Source organism: Cervus canadensis, chromosome 29 (assembly GCF_019320065.1).
Source record: "Cervus canadensis isolate Bull #8, Minnesota chromosome 29, ASM1932006v1, whole genome shotgun sequence".
Taxonomy (NCBI): domain Eukaryota; kingdom Metazoa; phylum Chordata; class Mammalia; order Artiodactyla; family Cervidae; genus Cervus; species Cervus canadensis.
In genome coordinates, this window is record NC_057414.1 from 10,974,413 (window position 1) to 10,996,607 (window position 22,195).

General features: G+C 46.9%; 1 protein-coding gene across 10 annotated transcripts in view; it reads left to right on the top strand.

Annotated features, from left to right (window-relative positions):
- TENM4 (teneurin transmembrane protein 4) overlaps positions 1–22,195 on the top strand; it is an 816,614-nt gene that overhangs the window by 756,132 nt on the left and 38,287 nt on the right. For all 10 annotated transcript variants that reach the window (XM_043452828.1, XM_043452823.1, XM_043452819.1 and 7 more), the window contains 3 exons: positions 5,141–5,373; positions 9,465–9,619; positions 15,228–16,105. In XM_043452828.1, coding sequence (XP_043308763.1) covers positions 5,141–5,373; positions 9,465–9,619; positions 15,228–16,105 — 1,266 coding nt within the window. The remainder of the gene's footprint in view (positions 1–5,140; positions 5,374–9,464; positions 9,620–15,227; positions 16,106–22,195) is intronic.

Here is a 22,195-nt window from a genome sequence, read left to right on the forward strand (position 1 = left end):
CCCGTGTGGGCGCAGATCAGACTGGCACGTGGGCGGGCACTTACTGAGATAAGGACAGTAGAGAGTCAGGCAGATCCCAGTCCAACAGTGATTATGTCCATGTCTGTATAATTATAGTAATAACATGGCAATCATATATGTTCTTTTAAGATGGTAGTAGTAATATGTAGAGGGCACTTAGTGTGTAATAGAAAGCAGGTTAAGCGTCTTACTTAGATTATACCAACGCACCCCCAGACCACCTTTGAAGTAGTTCTTCATGATACATCCAATTTACAGATGAGGAAACCGAAGCTCTCAATTGTGTGACCTTGAAAAACTGTTTAAATCTACCTGAGCATTAGTTTCTAATTTGAAAATAATAAAATCTCCCTTGGAGATTGTTGTAAGGAATACAGAGGATATTTATAAAGTATCTAGCATTGTGCCAGGCACTCTAATGAGTTATTATTTTTATTATTGTTATTAGTACTATTATCATCATCATCATAACAATTAGATGATGATGATTATGTCGCTGTCTATCCTGAAAAGGAATTCAATCTTCTTGCAACCAAAGACACATATATTAAAGTAAATTAAATAGAATTTGGGAACAAAAGAAAAAAGGAGAAAACACATATATGTGATTACACATCAAATAAGACTCTGAGCTTCCTAGCAGTCAGGTTAAACAGAGAAGCATAATTGTTTTCAGGGTTTACGTTACCAGAAATGGGAAAATATGCCCCCTTCTCAGAGGAGGAGTATTTTTCCTGACACTGAAATAGAAGAGAGATATTCAAAGAATTTAGTACAGATGTTACTGAACTATGAACTGATATGTGCCTCAAGTTCAGTTTTTTAGAAAACACAGTACATTTCATATGAAGATCTTGGATGAAAACTAGCACTTCCCATTAAAACCTCCAGTCAGTGGTGGTAACTGCCTGGGTCACAGCTAGGAGACCGGGGGACCTAGCTGGCAAGACTCAGAAGCCTGGGTGCTTGTCCAGCTTTGCTGCATATTTATGTGGCCTTGGGCTGGTCATGCAGCTTTTCAGGCTTCCAGCTGCATCATCTGTAAATTGAGAGCCGTGATTTTGGTGCCTTTGGTTTGTGCTGTTAGTGACCTTGTGATGTACCTGTGGTGTGAATTCAGAGCTGGCTTCTGCCCTCTCCCAATTCATTGTTTTCTCAGGTGCTAAAACCTGTTTTGAAAGTGAACCAAAGTAGAAGGGAAAAGTGAAATTTCTTTCTGCCTTCCAGTTTTCTAAAGACAGTCAGGAGGGAGAAGACCTGGGCTCCAGCTCTGATTTTAACTGGCACCTGGATATTGGCAAATCCCTCCGTCTCTCAGAGCTTTAGTGTCCCCATCAGTAAATGCCAGAAATGGAATAAAGAAATTCTAAAATTCCATCCTCTTAGTCCATTAGCATTTACTGTTCCAGCTGCTCCAAGGAACTGGAGGCTCAGGCTAGGACTCTTAGCCTGTGTATGTCTCTTCTTTGGCCTTTACAACCTTAATTCAGCCCAGCCCTACCGCTGGAGTCTCAGCGGTAGGCCATCTGCCATCTCTCACATCTATGGTTTGTAAAGTATTCTAAGGAAGGCCCACCTCCTCCAAGTACAGATAAGCAACATCAGCATCCCCTGAGAACTCGTTAGAAGCACAGACTCTCGGACCACACCCAGAACTACTGAGCCGAAATCTTCATTTTAACGTGATTCATGAGCACATCAAAGTTTGAAAAGCTCTGCTCCAAAGGCATGGTTTCCAAAGCCAGCTGGGCCTCAGGAGCAACCAAGTGATCTTCAAGCAACAGATACCCAGGCCCTTCAGATGGGTGAGACTTTTTTTTGAAAAAGAAAGTTTTCCAGGTGAATCTGATGTGCAGCCATGTTGAGAACCATCACCCTACGATCCTTAGCAGTGGGTGTTTCCTGTCTGTAATCCCAGAGAAGCCGATAGGCATTTACTCACTGACTCATAAATTCAGCAGGCCTTTCTGAAACACTGACTCTGTACCAGCTCAGGGCTAAGCAGCAGGAATTTGAAGCCTGGCCCTGGCCCTGCCCCTAAAGAGTCCAAGATGTCCTTGAGGAATCAGACAGCTCAGCAGAAAAGGGTCTTAAGGTGCTGGAGGCACTGAAAGTATAATGTGCTGAGAGTCTGGCGGAGACACAACAGAAGAAGGAGGGGAAAGCAGGGACCCCAGAATCCAGGAGAGGTAGGCATTCCAGGTGAGGTGATGTTGGAGCTAAGTCCTCAGAGATGAGCAGGTGCCCTGGCCGAGAAAGGCAGAGGAGCTTTCTAGGCCCTGAGGAGCAGCACGGGGAAGTGGAGCGAACACAGGCTCTGGCATCCAGCAGATCAGAGATAAATACCATCCTGCCACTTAGCACTTTCTGGCCCTGCTCAAGTTTCAGGTTTCTAAACATCTCTCATCTCAGGTTTCTAAAGCAGTTTTTTTTTTTAAGCACCTGCCTTCTATGGTTATTTGTGATGAAAAGGAGGTTGTGCATATAAAAGGCTAGCACCATGTCTGGGACAAACGGGCGCCCAGAGGTGGCAGCGGATGCTTCCATACCAGCAGCCCGGGCATCCCCAGCTCTGCCCCCAGGACTGGGGGCGCTGCTCCCGGGAGAGGTCCAGGTTCCGCTCCCAGTGCATGTGGCCCGAGGAAGAAGCGAGCGGAAGATTGTCCAAGAGCTCTGCCAACTCGAAAGGGCCATTGAGCTGGATCATTTCATTTGAAGCTGATGATAAGGCTGTGAGCAGAGCAGGGCAGGGACGCCATCGTCTGACGGCCGAGGAGCCCACCGCTTGAACCATTTAGGTGGCCTGTCGAAACTGGAACCCACATTCTCTCAGTTCAAAACTGGTGCTCTTTCCCTTACACTTAGCTGACGAAACCCCAACCTCAGATTTGTTCTGGGGCACAAAGAGGGGGCCACTGAACAGTCTGCCAAATGCCACCCTCTTCTGGAATTCACCGATCTGAGAAACGTCACCTAAGTGGCACTTCTCTGGGTCGGTGCAGGAAGACATGAGCCAAAATCTCAGGATGGGGGCCTCCTCTCAGTGGACAGGGACCCCCCCATATTCCTCAAGGACCTAGATTCTGCCTTGGTGAATAGCACTCGTTTATTACGGGTGATACGAAAAGAAATGAAAAATTGACCTCCAGCTGTCATCAAGAATCAGAAAGCTCAAGGCTGCCCCTGCATTGCAGAGTAGGATCTAAGGTCACTGCATTTTATTTAGCCAAAATCAGTGTCATCTGGGAAAATTAAATCTGTCACATGTTATAGGGCAAGTCACAGGGGACATGTCCAGATAAACAGGACATCTCTCCTGTTACCACCACTCCTAAGAGAGAAGTTACAAGAAAGCTAAGTAATTTGATTGAAAATACTGTTTAAATAAACTAAAAATGGAGATCTCATGCACTTAATGGCTGCTGTGGGCTAGAAAAGCATCAAGCTGAGCATTGGAAACACAGAAAAGTGACAGGACTGGGGAGACCAAGTGAAAAGTGAAAGTGTTATTCGCTCAGTTGTGTTGGACTCTTTGCAACACAAAGAGTTTCAGGCTGATTCTTTACCACCTGAATCACCAGGGAAGACTTTGGGAGGCAGATACATAAGTAAATAGCCAGAGCATTGTGTCCAGTGTCCTATAACCCAGATACGGAAAGATAAGAATCTCAGTGCATAAGGAAGAAAGGCTGGAGGAGGTTTGACAGAAAAGGTACCGTTTGAGCTGACACCTGAAGAGTGAATAGCAGTTCAGCAGGCTGAGAAGGGGAGGGTATTTTTTGTTTGAGGGACCAGTTGTCAGGATGGCTGATGCCAAGTGGTGAGGGTATGACCTAGACAGGGAAGAAGTTGTGAATCATTACTACCTGATAGCAAAGCTCAGGCTTAATAAGAGATACCTACTCTGTAGTCCTCTCCAAAGACAAAAACAGACATAATGACTAGTAATTAAAATAATAATTATGATTATCAAGTGCCCACTGCGGGCTTCCCTGGTGGCTCAGATGGTAAAGAATCTGCCTGCAGTACGGGAGACCTGGGTTCGATCCCTGGGTTGGGAAGACCCCCGGAGGAGGGCATGGCAACCCACTCCAGTATTCTTACTTGGAGAATCCCCTTGGACAGAGGAGCATGGCGGGCTATAGTCCCTGGGGTCACAAAGAGTTGGACACGGCTGAGCGACTAAGCAGAGCACACACAGCACTGCGTGCCATGCACTATGCTGAGTGTTTTTCACATATAATTTATATAACATTTTATTTAATGTTCCCAATATACCAGCAAGGTTCACACGCCCATTTTGCAGATGAAGAAAACTTGAGGCTCAGGAGACCAGGTCAGTTGCCCAGGTTTCAGAACCACAAAGTGACAGAGCTAGACATGGAACCCAGACTGATCTGAACCCAGAGCCTGCGCGGTTTTTCCTGCCCCGTGCCTGGAGATGCCGCCTTGTCTGCGTCACCTCTCTGTACAGTCCCCGTCTAGCTTCCCTCTCCTCCGTCAGTGCATCCTGCTCTTCGTGGCTGTTCTGCAGAAATAGAACTATCACCAGCACAGCTCCCCTGTTCTGTTTCTTCTTGCCTGGCTGTTGCTGCCAATTACAGACTAATCTTGTAGTTCATTTGTGTCTGGCTGCAGGAAGGAGACTGCTGGGCCCCTGATAAGTATAACATGAGTGTCAAAGGAAGACGCCGTTGACACTGGCCGCAATCCAGTCTGACTGGGACCTTAGCAGTCCGTCCCAGGATGGGGGTGGAGCTGTTATAAAAGCTGCATGGGGGAAGACCTCGTGTGTTGCTTTGTTTAGTTTTGAAGTGTTTTTTAAAGTCAGATCCTTTCGTGTCTCTAGTCTGGATTTACAGACCACCTCTGGTCAGCCTCACAGATAATCTTTTTAAAGAAAACACAGGCATCGCACTGTTGGCTGGGCATGACAGTCATCAACAAGAAGCTCTTGCATTCATAAGAAAGGCCAACCACAGAGGTCAGAAAAATTGGGGATCCGTTACCCCGAAGAGGGACATTGTCCCCTTTTGGGCTTAATCTCAAGTTGTGTATCTATGGCTGCCGGTCAGGAAAGAAGAAAGTGCTCACCAACTGGCCTGTCCTTGTTTTCCAGTCACAGTCCAGCACACAAATACTACCTGACCACAGACCCCATGAGTGGGGCCGTCTTCCTTTCGGACACCACCAGCCGGCGGGTCTTCAAGATCAAGTCCACGGTGGTGGTGAAGGACCTTGTCAAGAACTCTGAGGTGGTGGCGGGGACAGGTGACCAGTGCCTCCCCTTCGATGACACTCGCTGCGGGGATGGTGGAAAAGCCACGGAAGCCACACTTACCAACCCCAGGGGTAAGGCTTTGCTTTCAAAACTCTCTCAGTAACATTCATAGGGGTAGCTCCATTTCCAAAAGGTAAACCTGTTTATCATTGCAAAAAAGTTGGAAAATGCTAAGAACTCTACAGAGGAAAGTTTAAGCTGTCATAATTCAACCTGCCAGAAATATTCCCAGTTAATATTTCCTATCTTTCCCCCTAGCCTTTTTTCTGTTTGTGTGTAACTAATGCTCACCAGAAACAAACCAAATTAAGTCACGTTAAACAAGCTGTTTTAGTAACCTACTTTTTTTTAAGTGATATATCACGAATACTTCTCCATGTCATTAAAGAGTCTTCTATGAATTTGCTTTTAATGGCTATATAGTATTCCACCAAATGGATGTCCCATTATTTATCAGTCCCCTCCTGTTGAATATATATGCTGCATTTCATGTCATTGTTTGATTAAAAAAAAAAGTGGTAGTATATCATCTTTGCACATGTTCATGTCCTATAGGGTGGGTTAACTCTTAAGTTTCAATTTTGAGTCCTTCAAAAAACTGGACCTCTTCACACCCGCAATTACTTTCCATTCACTTATTCACCAAGTATTTGCCGAGTATGCAGGGCACTGTGCATACATAGATAAGTTCATTTAAACCTTGAATGTGAATCACTGAGATGGGAGAGGAGCAGAAGTGCTCCCTGGGGTGCAAGGAGAAAGAACTGTGCATTGAGAGTCCAGAGCCAAGGGAGGCCCCTGTGCCCAGAAGACTGGGAAGGCTTTTTGGAGGAGAAGCCATCGTTGTCAGCAGACATCCGTCAGCACGTGTTCACCGTGCTGCAGGCCCTGAAGCCAGTGACCTATGGTGTCTAAGCCACAGGGTCCTTGTCAATATAATAGGAGTAGTAATATCTTCTGTGTCTGCCTCCTAGAATTGTTCTGAGAGTAAAAATTAATATGTTTCATATGATGTCCTATAAAAATGTCATGAGCGATAGTTTTCTTAAGTAGTGCCAGATTTCAGGGCTTGGTTTCAAATGTGAACTGCAGACTTGTGAAGTCAGGCAGTCCTATATTTAAATTCAGACAGTGCTACCTAATGGGAACCCCTGGTGGCTCAGCTGTAAAGAATCTGCCTGCAACGCAGATGCGAGTTTGATTCCTGGGTTGGGAAGACCCCCTGGAGAAGGAGATGGCAACCCACTCCAGTGCTCTTGCCTGGGAAATCCCGTGGACAGAGGAGCCTGGAGGGCTACAGTCCATGGGGTCACAAAGAGTCAGACACGACTTAGTGACTAAACCACCACCACGACTGCCATTGCCGCCTAATAGCTGTGTGACTTTGGGTGAGTTGTTTAACCTGTCTGAGCCCCATTTTCCCCCTCTAAAGAGAAATACACTGTGCAGTTGTAGTCCAGATTAACTGTTATGAGAAATGTAAATACTTGCTTAGGACAGTGGTACCAGGCACATGATAAACATCTCATAAATGGTAATTCCTATTCCTGTTATATTGTATGTACAGAATATCATGTATCATTCCTAATCTGTCTCTACCACATACCTGAAGTGATCAGGTAGTAACTCCATGGGGTAAATTTTGTGACACCTGTGGTTAATCTCCTTCTGAATTACGATTTCCTAATACTGAGAGAGTAGCCTGGAGTGGAAAGAACACTGGGCTTGCACTCAGGGAGCCTGCGTTAACGATTTTGCTCTGCAACTCCCGGCTCTGGGACCTCCTCTTCTGGGCCTCAGTTTTCCTTTAGTAAATGTGCAGCTGGGGCTAAATGGTCCGTGAGAGCCCTTTTGGTGGCAACGTTCTATTCTCTTAAAATTAGAACAGTTTTTTTTTTTCTGAGAATTTTTATTCTCTCAAGATCTTTTCTCATTTGCTCCACATGTGTGTGTTCTCCACCCTCCGCTCACACACACACACACACACACACACACACACACAGATGTAGTGACAGGGAAATTGCCCCAAAGCCTGTAATTAACCCAGATAGAAATGACAAGAGTGCCAGGATTTGCAGACACTGTGCAACAGGGAGGAGAAAAGATGTCCATCTATTTAGCCCAACAAAAGGAGAAAAAAATGAAGTCATTAATCAGGGCACACATCACTTCTATTAGCCTGTGCAGCCAACTCTGTAAACAAGAAACCCAGTTGTTCGTGGAGCATTCATCAGTCCCACAGCAGATGGAGGAGAAGGACCAAGCACAGCCACACAAACAAGAAAGCACCTGTCTTAAGCGCCTGTGCGCTTAGAGTGAAATGAGTTTGTATTCTAGGCAGGGACAGAAGGAGGACATGCCCCGCTCTAAGGCTGCCGGTCCTCCACGCGAAATCACTGTCCAGCCCTGAGCAGCCTAAGGCAGCGGGCAGGAGGAACCACAGCTCCTGTGGGTGTTCATCACGCAGAGGCCCTTGGGTGTCTTCACCCTACCCTCCTGACGGATCATAGACCTGTGGGCCCTTGAGAGCAAGCAGAGTGGGTCTCATAATTCTAAGTCATTATAATAATTGCGGGCTAACTATTACAGGTCAGATGTTATTACCTGCGTTTTATCCATGAAAAAACTGGGACTTGGAAGTGCGGTGACTACCCCAAAGGTTATATAACTTCTAGGCTTTATAACTTTCAACATCTCCACCTCTGTGAAGCTTTTTCTGACCCCTTCTTTCAGTTCCTGCCCCCAGAGAAAACAAGATGAAACTGACCGGAATCTCCTTTATTTCCCTGTGAACTGCCCTGGCTTCTGTCGCTCCCTGAGTCCAAAGTCATTCCTGTGCCCCTCATCTAGACTGTGCGATCCTCAGGGGCACGCCCTGTCTCTCAGCCCCAGGACCCCTCAGCGGTTCACACTTCTGTAGGGTATGTCTGACTCCTCTGATTCTAGACGTGTGGTGTCAATATCACCTGGGAGCCCTGGTCCTAGTCCCAGCCACCCTGTGAGTTATTAACGGTATTTCCGGGAGTGAGACCAAACAGATGTGTGTGTATAAATACATGTATTTAAAGATTCTTCAGGTGATTCTTATCCATAGCACTGGTTAAGAAGTCCTCACTTACTAGAGTGTTTCTCAAACTTTGATTTATGTCATTTTACATCATTATCACCCAGGACACTGGTCAAAACTACAGGTAGCTGTCCAGGCTGCACTTGAGATTTTGTGAAGCAGGTACCTGGGGAAATAGTGCGTTTTAGCTAGCTCCCAGGTGATTGTCATACACATCTAAAAGTGAGAAATACAGATCTAGAACAATCTTTTCGTTTCATAACTAAGAAAACAAATGCAAGGACATCCAGTGACCTGCCCGAGGTCACACAGGTGGCCCTGGAGAAAGTCAGCAGGTGGGGTAGTCTAGCAAATGGAGGAAATGAATGTTGAATAATTCATTGTGCCTTTTTTAGACATGAAATTCACCAATAGTCCCTACACAAATCCAAAGGGTTCTTTTTTAGGCTCTATAATTCAAAAATAACCAACGAAACTAGAATAGTAATAGAGAACTCCCTGGTGGTCCAGTAGTTAGGACTCTACACTTCCACTGCAGGGAGCCTGGTTCGATCCCTGGTCAGGGAACTAAGCCAAGCCACATGGCATGGCCAAAGAAATTAAGAATTAGAACAGAATAACATCAAATAGTAATAGACTAGAAAAGCATGAGGGATAATTGTCCTGGAAGAAAAGAAAAATTACTGCCATCAAGGATATTTGATGCTTATAATTTCAGGTCTTCAAAAGTAGGTTAATTTACATAGTCCACCATTTTGACATTGAAATGTTCCTCCTTGCCACTGCATCTAGTGCTTGACTCCCAGCAGTTATGAGTCTAGATTTTGTGGATGACTGAGATGATAGGTAAATATCTCCAGAGGCAGCAAGGTAGAACAACCAGAGGCCTGGAGAATCTGAAGACCTGGGTGCTGATCCCCGTTGTGCAAGCCCCTGGGCAGCTGTCTCCTCATCTTCAGAGAGGGGATGAATGTCGTGGGGAAGATCTAATCAAATCACAGAGGAGATGTGCCCGTCAGCCTGCATGTTTCCATGAGTACGCAGGTTGTAACCACCTCTAAGGCTGAACTTCCTATTTGGGCTTCTCCACCCCAGGCATCACGGTGGACAAGTCGGGGCTGATCTACTTCGTGGATGGCACCATGATCAGACGCATTGATCAGAATGGGGTCATCTCCACCCTGCTGGGCTCCAACGATCTCAGCTCGGCCCGGCCCCTGAGCTGCGACTCTGTGATGGATATCTCTCAGGTAAGGAGAAGGCTTCGTCCGCTGGGGCCCTGGGTCAGCATGCTTGTCCTCTCATGGGCACCCGGCTCGCCTGCTGGCCGTTCGTCTTTGTAGTGCACAAGGCTTGTAAGCGCACTCTTGGTGCAGGGCCTCTTAAGAGCACGAAGGACACTCAGATGGGTCCAGCAGAGTGTGGGGCTCTGGAAGGTCTCCATCAGAGGTGACAAGTGGGTGATACAGGAAGACCCAGAGGACTGAAGAAATCTGCCCCATATAGCCCTCAAAGGCAGGAGAGCCTCACATAGTGTAAATTTAAATCCGTAACCTCATGAAGTCACAGATACTCAAACACTGTCTGTTCTCCTCCTGGGCTGTAAGCTATGTGAGGACAGGAATTCTGTCCATCTTTTCTTCTGCTGTAACCAGGGGGCCTGGTACACAGGAGCACACCCAATACTTGTTTGTTGATTAATTCGTTAATGGATTGATTGAATCCCGGCTTTGCCACTCACCAGCTGTATAACTTTAGACAAGTTGCTGAGGTCCTCTGAGCCTCACTTTTCATATCTCTAAAATAGAAATAATTGATGTTGGCCTGGCAGGATTGCCTTGAGAATATGGAAACAGTGTATGCAGGGCTCCGAGTACCACTCAGCACTCTGTAGGTGATCGCTACACAGAAATTCTAGTCCTACTTTCACAGAGGAGGTGACATTTGTGCCAGCTTTTGAAGGTTGAATAGGAGTTTGTTGGGTGACAGGAAGAAAGGAAACATTTCACACAATGGAAACTGCATGTGCAATGGTACAAAGATGTTAATGGGCCGGAAACATTCAAGGAACTTTGGAAGATTGAACACTGAGCATATGGTTCTTAGAAGGAAGCAGCAGGAGTTAGAAGTGGAGGTGTGCTTGGAGCCAATTAGGGAAGGACTTACCTTACCACACCAGGGTTTGAACCTTAGCGAGTGGGCTCCAGGAGCCCAGCATAGACCCAAGAGAGACACAAGGTCCCTAGTTTGTCCTACAGCGACTTGAGAAGGGATGTGTCCTTTATTGCTCAATTGTTTAGTAGAATCTGGCTGGAGCTGAATCAGTGAATATCCATCTTGTCAAGATTAGCAAAGCCAGAGATAGGAGGAGGTTCAAATCGCATTAAATTTCGAGTTGGTGTTAGCAGTGGGCACACTTGGCTTTGTAAAGCCCCTCACTTCTAGGGGAGCATGCATACAGGCCCTTTGCCACTCACTGCCAACCTGCTGCCTGGGTTCAACAGGTGACGGAGGCTGGGAGGCTTCCCAGCTCGTGCCCACCTCTGCTCCCAGCGTGTCGCCGAGCTCCTTCCCCAGACCTCAGGGCTGCTGTGGGCAGGGGGGTCCCGCAGCTGCGTCGCTTCCCTGTCCGATGCTGGTGTGGTTTCCTTCTGCACCAGCTACTGATTGTTATGCTCCCGAGTGGGAATCTGTTCTCTACCACTCGTCTTTCCAATTTGGCGGGCTTCCCCTTGCTGGCTCGAGGGTTTCCCTCTCCGGTCTGTAAGCAAGCTTGATTTACCCCGTCAGGAAGCGGCCACAGTCTGAGGATGTTATGTCCAAGTCTCTTCAGTTCTCCTAATGGGTCCTCCACCAGCCAGCACAGGGTGCCGAGAAATTTCAATCCACACGTTGGAAAATTGTGCAGCTTTAGCTGGAGGTGCTGCCAAGCAGCTAGATCAAAGGCTTGAAAGACAACTGGCATATTGGGGAGGGGGAAAAAAATCCACACTTAAATTCAGAAATCCTGGACTGAAATCTCCTTGCCCCTGGTCCTCACCACCCTCGCCCGAATCGAAGCACGGGATTCTTTTCACCACGCTCTCTGACATAGCCATGAACTCTCATACGTGCATATGGGAAGGGGCCTGGCTTTAGTTCTCAGAGCTTCCTCCATCACAGTCACACAGCTGCTCTGCTGTGCTGGGTGGAGCAGGGAGATGAGGCAGAGAAATGAGAAACAGCTCAGAGGCAAGAATGCAAAGGGGAGAACCAGGGAGCCCGCTTGGACTGAAGACCAGGTGGGAGGAGAAAACAGAGGGAGGCAGAGAGTAGAGACGTAATGGGAGACGCTGCCACCTGTCCGGAACACCGTTTCAGAACCCAGCATTCGTTCGCAACTCTGCAGCCTGCGGCCACCACAGATACTCAATATCACCCTGTCCGTAGTCCAAAATGAACTTCTGAGAACGTACTGCGTGCAGGCACGCTTACAAATGGGGACACAGAGGTGGGTGTGCCAACTTTTCTTGGTCAGCTGTCACCATAATCCCACATGGAGTCGCAAAGAGTCAGACACGACTTAGTGGCTGAACAACGACAGTAATCCCTCAAGGTAGGTATCACATACCCCATTTTATAGATGGGGAGACAGGCTTGGTGGAGGAAAATGTGATTATAAATGCAGAACTCTGTGCTAGGTTCCCTCAGGGGTGCGGAACGGAAATTTTTTTCATGATATCATGTAAAACGTTTTGAACTTCTTTCCCCGTATGTAGAAGGGGGTAATAAATATTACATAAGAGCCCCACACAGTGTCTGACAGCTAATAATGGGCTGTAGGTATTCATTCTCTTTGTAATTTACAAAGAATTTCCTTGTGCGTCGTCTCGTTTGATCCTCATGACTACTCATATAAGATTTATTAGCACCATCTACATATGAGGAAAGAAGTTCAAAGCGCTCATGTAACTTGAGGAAGATCACACCTGTGGTCACTGGTGGACCGAGCTAAGAAGTGAAGTGTCCAGACCCCCAATCCCTCCCTCTCTCTATGCCATTCACCAGTCAGCCATTTTTCCATCCATTCGATGATCCGTTTTTGCAAATAACTCTGCAATGAGGCAGTCAAGTCAGGGAGCTTTAAGGCAAGGGATGCTCCAGGGGAGAGGGGAGGGAGCTTGATTCCGTCTCAAGATGACAGAAGTGCAAGCTGGAGGGACCTCAGCAACAGTAAAGTCTCCTTCCTCCGTTCTGGCGATGGGAGATGAAGCCTCCACGTGATCATCCCTAACAGGGAGGTAAAATCAAAGCAGCCTAGGTACTTGGTCCAGAACCGTCACGCACGCACGGTGACTCCAAACGCGCTTCTTTCACCTTCTTTCCTGGGTGGCTGTGTGCACGTGGGCGCGCAGGAGAGAGTAGGAGAGGCTTGTCCTTCCCTCCTCCCCCCTTCCTCTCCCTCTCCCTCCCAGGCTCCCCCTTTCCCACCCTCTCTCCCCACCCATCAAGAAGCCCTCTTTTCATCATAATGACAGGCAGAAAGGTCTCGGCAAGCATGTCCCCAAGGCGCCACAGGGCCAGAGGGCATAAAATATTTAGCAGCCAGTGTTGACAAGAAATGGGCTTTAGGAAATTGAAAATTCCCCTGTCACTTTAGAGTAAACTGTGTTCTTGATGCAGCCGAAGGCAGCTGTGATGCGGTGCTCCGGGGAGTGCTGGGAAGTGTGAAGGGAGGCAGCCCAGCCGCTGGCGCTGGCGTTGCCTGGGGCCCCCTGTGCTGTGGGGCAGAGGGGGCCGGGCCGGGGGCGAGGGAGCACGCAGACCGTCGGAGCAGCGCAGCTGGCAGGGCCTGCTCCGTGCTGAGAAGGGCCCTGAGCTCAAGGGCCAGATGGAGGTGGCCACGTCTCTTAGGTGTATTATCTTCTGGGATTTCTTTCCACCGTAGTCAACTCCCACATGCGCATTGCAGGAAATATAAAAAATTTAAAATGACAAGAAAGTTAAAATTACCTCTCCTCCCAGTACCGGTTAACATTTCGGTATATAACCCTGGAGCTTTTAACCCCTGCTTCTGTGCATCATCTATCTGCTTTATTGTTGTCTGTCTTCCCCAGTTGGGATCACACTGTGCTTACTGTTCTGCAAACTGTTCTTTCCACTTAATACGCAGCAAACATTTTCCCATGTCAGTAAATATCCATCTGTAACATCACTTTTAACTGCTGCACCAAGTACGCTAACCTATGGGTGAACGAAGTGGACTATAATTTCTTCATCCAGGTCTCTGTCATTGGGCATCTGTGTTAGTTCCAGCCTTTCAGCATTATTAAAAATGGCTGTGATAAGCACCTCTGTAGTCAGGGGTGTACACGAGTAAATTTCTGGAAGAGAAATTGCTCACTGAAAGGTATGACATTTATTTAAATAAACCCCAAGTTGGACGGAATGTCAAGGACTTGTCAGGGGCTCAGGATCCTAAGGCAAAGAGTCCCCAGCAGTGGGGTGGATAAGGCAACTGCAGGCAGCAGCTGTCAGCCTACATGCATTGTGGCTGGACCTCTTGGGGAACACATTTGGCAAAGGGCTTCCCTTAGTGCCAGCACCTCCCAGGGCGAGATATTCAACATCCCAACCTCCAAGGCCACCAAGGCAAGAAACAGCATCCTCACCTTAGACCTGCCAGCTGCAGTCCCCTGTGGGCCCACCTGCAGGCCAGCCCCCTGGGATCCCTGCTGGCATCCCAGCCTGGCTCAGAGGAGGTGCAGACCTGGGGCCCAGGACCTCTGAACCCTCCATTCCCATAGCTGACATTGTTCTTCTCTCCCAGGTGGACTTGTTCTCTGAGGTGCTAGAAACCATCATCCAAAGCAAGGTATCACCAACTTCAGTATGTGTGTGCAGGAGCCTCCGAGGGATTTTGTTGAAATGCCAGTTCAGATTCAGTAGGTTTGGGGTGGGGCCTGCCATTCTGCTGCACTGACCAGCTCTCAGGCGATGCCAGCGCTCTCAGGCATCACCCTTGAAGGAGAAAGATGCAGTTTTGGTTCCCAGGCACATATTAGGATCATCCAGAATGCTTTTGTGCCTTTGCCAGAGCCCCATACCCAGGGATCTAATTTAATTGATTTAATTTAATTGATCAGAGGTGGAATTTTAGCATCAGTACTTTCTTAAATCACCACGGGTCCTTCCTGTGTAGCCAGATTTGAGAATCACAGGTCTGCACCTATGTCAGACGGGGGCCAGGGTTGCTTTCACTTTCCATCCCCAGCCCCTGGCAGTGCATGTGTTACTCCATGAACTCAAAGAACTAAGAAATCCTTTTTCATGCATTTAGCAGCAATTCATGTAAGATGTTTCTTAAGCCTCTAAACAACTTCTCCTTCAGCCTCCAGACTCCATCTGCCCTCCCCTCCCACCTCCATACCATTAGCTGCCATTATTTGAGCACTTCCAGAGGGTCAGACCCTCGGCACTATGGTCATTACTTATCTCACAGATGTGAATATTGAGGCTCAGAGAGGCAAAGTAACTTGCCCAAGGTTGTAAGCGGGGGGACTGGGATCTGAATCCCGGCCTGTCCGACTCCGAAGTCTCTCCTCTCACCTGCCCCTTTCGTCTGTTTGTTTGTTATCCCCTTCTTTGTGTTTCGTCAGTCTGACGTAGACCATCAGATGTCTCCGTGGGGCTCTCGCGTGGCTTCTGTCTGATCGGGGGCCGATGTCCACGGATGATGACAGGCTGCTGTGAGGGTCAGGCAGGACTGCCTGTGCTGGCGCTCGATCCCCTCTACACGACCCAGGGCTCCACGGGGTGTGGGGCGATCAGTGGCGGGCCCCTCGCCAGGCATCTGAGTGTCCGTGTTTCCATTCTCAGGTTCGCCTGGAGTGGCCCACAGACTTAGCCATCAGCCCGATGGACAACTCGCTCTATGTCCTGGACAACAACGTGGTCTTGCAGATCTCTGAGAACCACCAGGTGCGCGTCGTCGCCGGGAGGCCCATGCACTGCCAGGTGCCCGGCATGGACCACTTCCTGCTGAGCAAGGTGGCCGTGCACGCAACCCTGGAGTCAGCCACCGCCCTGGCCGTCTCTCACAATGGGGTCCTGTACATCGCTGAGACCGACGAGAAGAAGATCAACCGCGTCAGGCAGGTCACCACCAGCGGAGAGATCTCACTGGTTGCCGGGGCCCCCAGTGGCTGTGACTGTAAAAATGATGCCAACTGTGATTGTTTCTCTGGAGATGATGGTTATGCCAAAGATGCGAAGCTGAATATCCCGTCTTCCTTGGCCGTGTGTGCTGACGGGGAGCTTTACGTGGCTGACCTTGGGAATATCCGAATCCGGTTTATCAGGAAGAACAAGCCTTTCCTCAACACCCAGAACATGTATGAGCTGTCCTCCCCGATTGACCAGGAGCTCTACCTGTTTGATACCAGTGGCAAGCATCTGTACACCCAAAGCCTACCGACGGGGGATTACCTGTACAACTTCACCTACACCGGGGATGGTGACGTCACGCTCATCACAGACAACAACGGCAACATGGTCAACGTCCGCAGAGACTCCACAGGGATGCCCCTCTGGCTGGTGGTCCCGGATGGCCAGGTGTACTGGGTGACCATGGGCACCAACAGTGCGCTCAAGAGTGTAACCACACAAGGACACGAGTTGGCCATGATGACATACCACGGCAACTCTGGCCTGCTGGCCACCAAGAGCAATGAAAATGGATGGACAACATTTTATGAGTAAGTATCAAGACCAGGCCATTTGGTGATTTTGTTTCATGGGTGCATTGTAGAATTAGAGGTAAACTGATGAAGTGTTCACTTATGGATGTTTTTTATTTTAATTCACTTGAGATGCACACATGACCTATTATATGTTCTGTATGTTAATAACCCAGAGGATTACTCCTAGGAAGGACCATGGTGTGTTGGAAAAGGCGTGAGCTTTGAAGTTAGAGAAGCTGGGCTTGAATCCAGCTTTTCCTGTGGACTTAATCTCTCTAGGCCTCAGCTTCCACCTCTGTAAAACGGAAACCTTCCTCCATGGACTCTCTACAGGGAGGTGACATAGATGGAAAATACTTGGTTAAGTGTCAGCATCTCCACATGACCACTATCCAGAAATGTGGCAATGGGAGAAGGAACAGTTATGTGTGAAAGAAATGTCCACATAATCCAAGTCCACATCTTTTTTTTTTAATTAGTTTATTTTTTATTGAAGGATAATTGCTTTACAGAATTTTGATGTTTTCTGTCAAACCTCAACATGAATCAGCCATAGGTATACATATACCCCCTCCCTCCCATCTCCCTCTCCATCCCACCCCTCCAGGTTGATTCAGAGCCCCTGTTTGACTTTCCTAAGCCACACAGCACATTCCTGTTGGCTCTCTATTTTACATATGGTGATGTAAGTTTCCATTTACTCTTTCCATACATCTCACCCTCTCCTCCCTTCTCCCCCTGTCCGTAAGTCTGTTCTCTGTGTCTGTTTCTCCATTGCTGTCCTGTAAATAAATTCTTCAGTACCATTTTTCTAGATTCCGTATATATGTGTTAGGATACAGTATTTATCTTTCTTTTTCTGACTCACTTCACAAGTCCACATCTTTATGATTCAAAACTTTTTCTTTCACTTTTAACATTTTGGATGGAATTTATGAAGTGCATTAGATGCCTCCCTTCTCATTTTACAGGCATAAATCTTTCTTTTATGAGTCAAGGTCATTAATAAGAAACAAGGCATTTGATGCTGCCATATTGATCTCAGAGAAACAGCAGTGTCTGGTCCTGAAGACAGATCTCAGCTCCCTGCCCTGGGATTGAACCTGGGTAACCTGGATGAAAACCAGGAATCCTAGTCACTAGAAAACCAGGGACTAGAGGCTAGAAGTAAAGTGACCCTGACTCTTGCCCCAGTTTGAAAGCAAGTATGTTTCAAGGAGGCAAAAACTGTAAAAAACAGAAAGCTTGTTATTAGAGACATAGCATAATGTCTGGGAGAGCACACAGGAAAATAGTTTGTTTATCTAACTCAGAAGCAGTGCAGAGGTACACACCCAGCCAGAAAGGGTATGGTCATCCTCTGTAATGAAGAGGAACGCAGTAAGTCAGAGAGACACACCCAGAGACAAGTGTGGGCGTCCTGAATGAGGAGGAGCACAGTAGGAAGGTGATTTAAATGACTTAATCTAGGATCGTCCTTCCGGGGTTTTGTTTACTTTTGACTGATTGTCTAGTTTCTTTCTTCACCCCTGACTGGTCCTAGGAGTGCCCCCCCATGATGCCTCAGCACAACTTCACTAAGGTGGATCCCGCCACAGAGGCCTGTGGGTGCGTATCCACACTTACAGGGTGGGGTCCCCTCCCTTTCCTCCCTTTTGACCCCAAGGAGCCTCCCTACGCTTGGGCACCTCAGGAGTGGGCCTCTTACTGCTTTAGTTTAGCAGAGCTCAGCTTTTGCCACTAGCTCTGTCCTTGGAGTGTCTGGGTGAGAACAAAGCTTGAATTTTACTCCACTCAACAAATAGCAGGTGTCTAGCCCGGGGGCCCATCTGTCTCCTACCTCGAAATGAAGCTAGTTCCCGGGAAATGCAGCTATAGACCCGTCCATTCCTGCCTGAAGTGATTCTAAATGGTTCCTTCCTTAGCTCCAGTGCCTAATCCTTAGTTTTATCGCCTCCTCCCTCCACGTGGTGCTATCATATCATTGTTTCAGTCGTGGTGGCCGACTTCAGTAGCTCACTTCCCTTCTCTTCATCCAGGGTAGGGGTTCTTAAATGGTGTAGTCAGAAAACCAGACATTCAGCTTATTATAATCCTCGCCAAAATTAAATATGTATATATATCTCCAGGGTGTTCCTCTATGAGGTATTTTAATGAATAGACTTGTAACATCTATTTCTACTTAGATCCTTTTTTAGCTTCTTTTTGAGGTCTTAGCCATGTTCCACACAGCTGAGACTGTCAAATATTAGACAAGTACATGGGAGACAGGGAGAGAACTACCCTCGCTGCCCATCACCGATGGGCTAGGAACTGTATTACTGCATTCCGGCCGCGAATCATCTCTGGAAGAAACAGACACTGAGGCTCAGAGAGGCTCATTTGTTCATCGTTGTCTAGTGAGACCTCACAGAACAGGGATCACAGCCCACGTCTGTCTGATACCAGAGCTCACGCTCCTGCAGCTCTGCCCTGCTGCCTCCTGCAGAGTTTGTTAATCCCAAATCAACTTGAATCCTTGAACCCTAAGTTTTTCTCAACCTTGATAAAGCATCAGTTTCTCACAATCCTAGAGTCCCAAACAAAGGGAGCTATCATGGATTTTTGAATACAGTTTGCCCCAAAAAATGTCACAGTGGTGTGTACAAAGTTCACTTTCTAAATTCCCTTCTCCAAACAGGCACCTTGTTAATTACAGAAGTAGAAAGACAAAGATCCAGGAAAACAGCAATTATCTTGATTAACTCATCGAAATGGAAATACGTTAAATAATTCAATTTTCCCCCAGTTGCCCAATGGAAATCCCTTATACCTTATTTAGCCAATACAGGGGTTTCTTTGTCAGAGCAAGTTGGTGCCCTCGATTCATTCTCAAGGTCACTCCCTCTAATCGCAGACTGAATGCTTACACATCACTGCAGACACTACTCTCAACCAGCCCTGAAATTGAAAAGCATTTCCTACACTTCTACCAGCAAGGATCCCCTTCCCCTCTCCCTGTCTTCCTTGATGAAATTATATAGCCATATTTGCTGGTTTATGAAAAAGGAAAAGTTAGTACCATCGCTTTTCAGAAAATAGCATTTGGAATTCCAAAGTATCTACTTCATAGCTATATGCAGAAGCAGAAGATAAAAGCCCTAAAAGAAAAAAGTAAAAGTCACTTTTTTGAGATCCAACTGTGTACCAGGCTCTTTCCCACTTAATCTTCACAGCAACTTCAGATGGTAGAGATTATCAGTCCTGTTTTTTACAGGTGATTAAACCAAGGCACAGAGAGAGTAGGTAACTAGTCCAAAATCACACAGTGAGAACTTAAGAGAGCCAGAACACATGTCTGTGTTCTTTCAACTACACTGATTGGGTTCACCTAAATTCTATGTAACTTATCTGTATGTTAGGAACTAAAGTTGTATCTTTTTCATAGGGATAGTCTGGGGTTCAAATTTTCAGTAAGATAAAATATGGAAAACAATATCTGACTCATCATAGGTACTCAAATGATAGCTATTGCTATTGCTGTTATTATTATTTCAAGTAATATTAGTATTAGCATTTCAAGCAGTAGTACAAGTAATTGCAGAGGTGTTGTTTGGGCATGAAAGCAGCTGCGAGTCAGCTAACCAAAGAAACAGACCACAGTTGTAATTGAAGTTAGTAGAAATTAGAGAAGGGCTTCCCTGGTGGCTCAGATGGTAAAGAATCTGCCTGCAGTGCAAGAGACCCAGGTCCGATCCCTGGGTTGGGAAGATCCCCTGGAGAAGGGAATGGCAACCCACTCCAGCGTTCTTGCCTGGAGAATTCCATGGACAGAGGAGCCTAGTGGGCTACAGTCCATGGGGTGACAAAGAGTCAGACACAGCTGAGTGACTAACACACACACACACACACACAGGAATTAGAGGGCAGATCAGAAGGGCAGACTCAGGTCTCAAGTCTGAGGGATGAAGGTATGAACCAGGAAAGGGGTCAGATTCCTGAGAATACCCAAAATGGACGGGAAAGAGGTATACAGAATGGGTCCAGGAAAAATGGTTCAATTCAGGTTGTGAACATAGCAAGGATACCAGATACTTATTTTTATTGGATATTTGCCATGTGATTTCAGGAGCAGGCTGACTTCCAGACCCATGTCTCAACCAGACAGAAATAATGCCTGACCTATCCCATTTTAGGGCCATTATGGGGATCAAAAGACTAAGTAAATGCTGAAAGTGAAAATACTTTCAACTTATGTTGCTCCCAAGAAGTTATGGTATAAAAATTATTATCATTATGGTATTTCTCAACACAGATTTGGACAGATTTTGCCAGTGTACATTGCTCCAGCGAATTTCCTACTTCTAGGTCCAAGAGGCAGCTTAATGGATTCCAAACCAAAATGCTCTAATACTTTAAAAAAAAAAAATCAGCCCAGGCTTGCCTATAACACTGGCTATTACTGAAACAAATTTTAAGTTGGCTTTATCGACCCTCTCAACAGATTAATACATCTAACATAAACATCTCACATGTCAGAGCAAGCAGCTTGGCTTAAAGTGTTTATAATTCTGGGGAATCAAGGATCCTTTTCTTCCCTCAACCCAAAGATCTGCCGGTCGGAAACCTAAAAAGGGTCTGTAATGCTTTCATCTCTAGCATGTGGCAGCATTAATTTCAGACTTGGGCTCCTGGGCTGGTGGCATTTGCTGGCTAAGAAAATGGCCTGACAAGAAGAGGCAGGTTCCAAAATTGCCTTATGAGATGGGCGAGAGTAAGTTTCATAGGGGAAGTGGCTCTGGCACCCAGAGCCCTGTGACAGCTCCTGTCATCCTTATGCTCAAGCTATCTACCCTGAGACCTTAACTAATGCCTCTCTGTACACGCTTAGGGCTTGCCAACCAGGAGGTGCTCAGTAACTATTTTACGAGTGAAATTTACATTCGGGAGGGAAGGGAAATCAAGAAGGGAAGGGAAAAAAAACATGCTGTCCTGAGAAAAATATGAGGTTTACATCGCAGCTATAGTACTGCCAGTGCTCCTAGCCGGAAACAGAATTCAGTTCAAATGGTTCCAATGAAGAGACTTGGCTTCCCATTTTTGCTTGAGGATATAAGAGCCAGGAAAAGCGTTGTTCCCATCCTTACAATGAAAATAAGCCAGACACATGGCAAATGCATGAGTTTTCCTTGAACTTCTCTGAGGTCACAGGGCAACCAAGTGGCCAGGTCTTCTACAGAGTGTCACATCACAGACAAGATGTGGGTGCCAGCTTCCCTGGGGCGGTTGCAACTAGTCCCTGGGAAAAAAAGTGTTCAGCTTGGGGAATTTATGAAGACTAAATGTGTCCTGGCCGGAGAGTATGTAGCCCTTGGAGGCTGCAGAAATTGGGAGCGTCCACATTCTCGAAAACTTTTCTCCACAAACCCCAGCAGGTACTACAAAAAAAAGGTAGGAAAATAATCCGTTGTGGTAGACCTGGAGGAGGGGTAAGGCAGCTGCTGAGGGAGGGGGCGCAAATTTCTGCCCGCTTCACTCAGACCCTTCTCACCTGATCTCCCATGTGGAACAAAAGCCTTAATCTGTGGAGAGGACAGTGAATGCTATTCTACCTAGGCCCTAAGGAAAAACAAAAAAATTCTGACTACTGCTGGAAGAGGAGTAATGGGCCCCAAAGAATAGCCTGAAAGGGACAGGAGCGCTGAAGAGGCCACACTCCTGAGACTCAGGGATACATGCAGATATTGATATAAGACTGAGGCTCAATGAGAACAAGAGAGAATTCTCTCAAGCTTCCCACCCACCACTGCTAGCTAAAAAGCTAAACATAACCATGAAAAGTGGAATACTACTGGGAAGGAGATAAGAAGGATACAAGAGCCTAAAAAGAGACCCCTTCTGAGGCTGGGCACAAAGATGGGACCTAAAACTGAGAATAGAATAGGCACATTGGGAGAAAGAAAAAAAAAAACCCTCTGGCAAACTAGTTTCACACACTAAATACAAGATATTGCTGGAGGAATGTAAAGCCTGTGATGCATTAAGGTTAGCCGTAGAAATAACACATTTCAAAGCCAGCCCAAATCCTAACTAAATTAACTTAAACTCTCTCACTAAAGTGCAAGC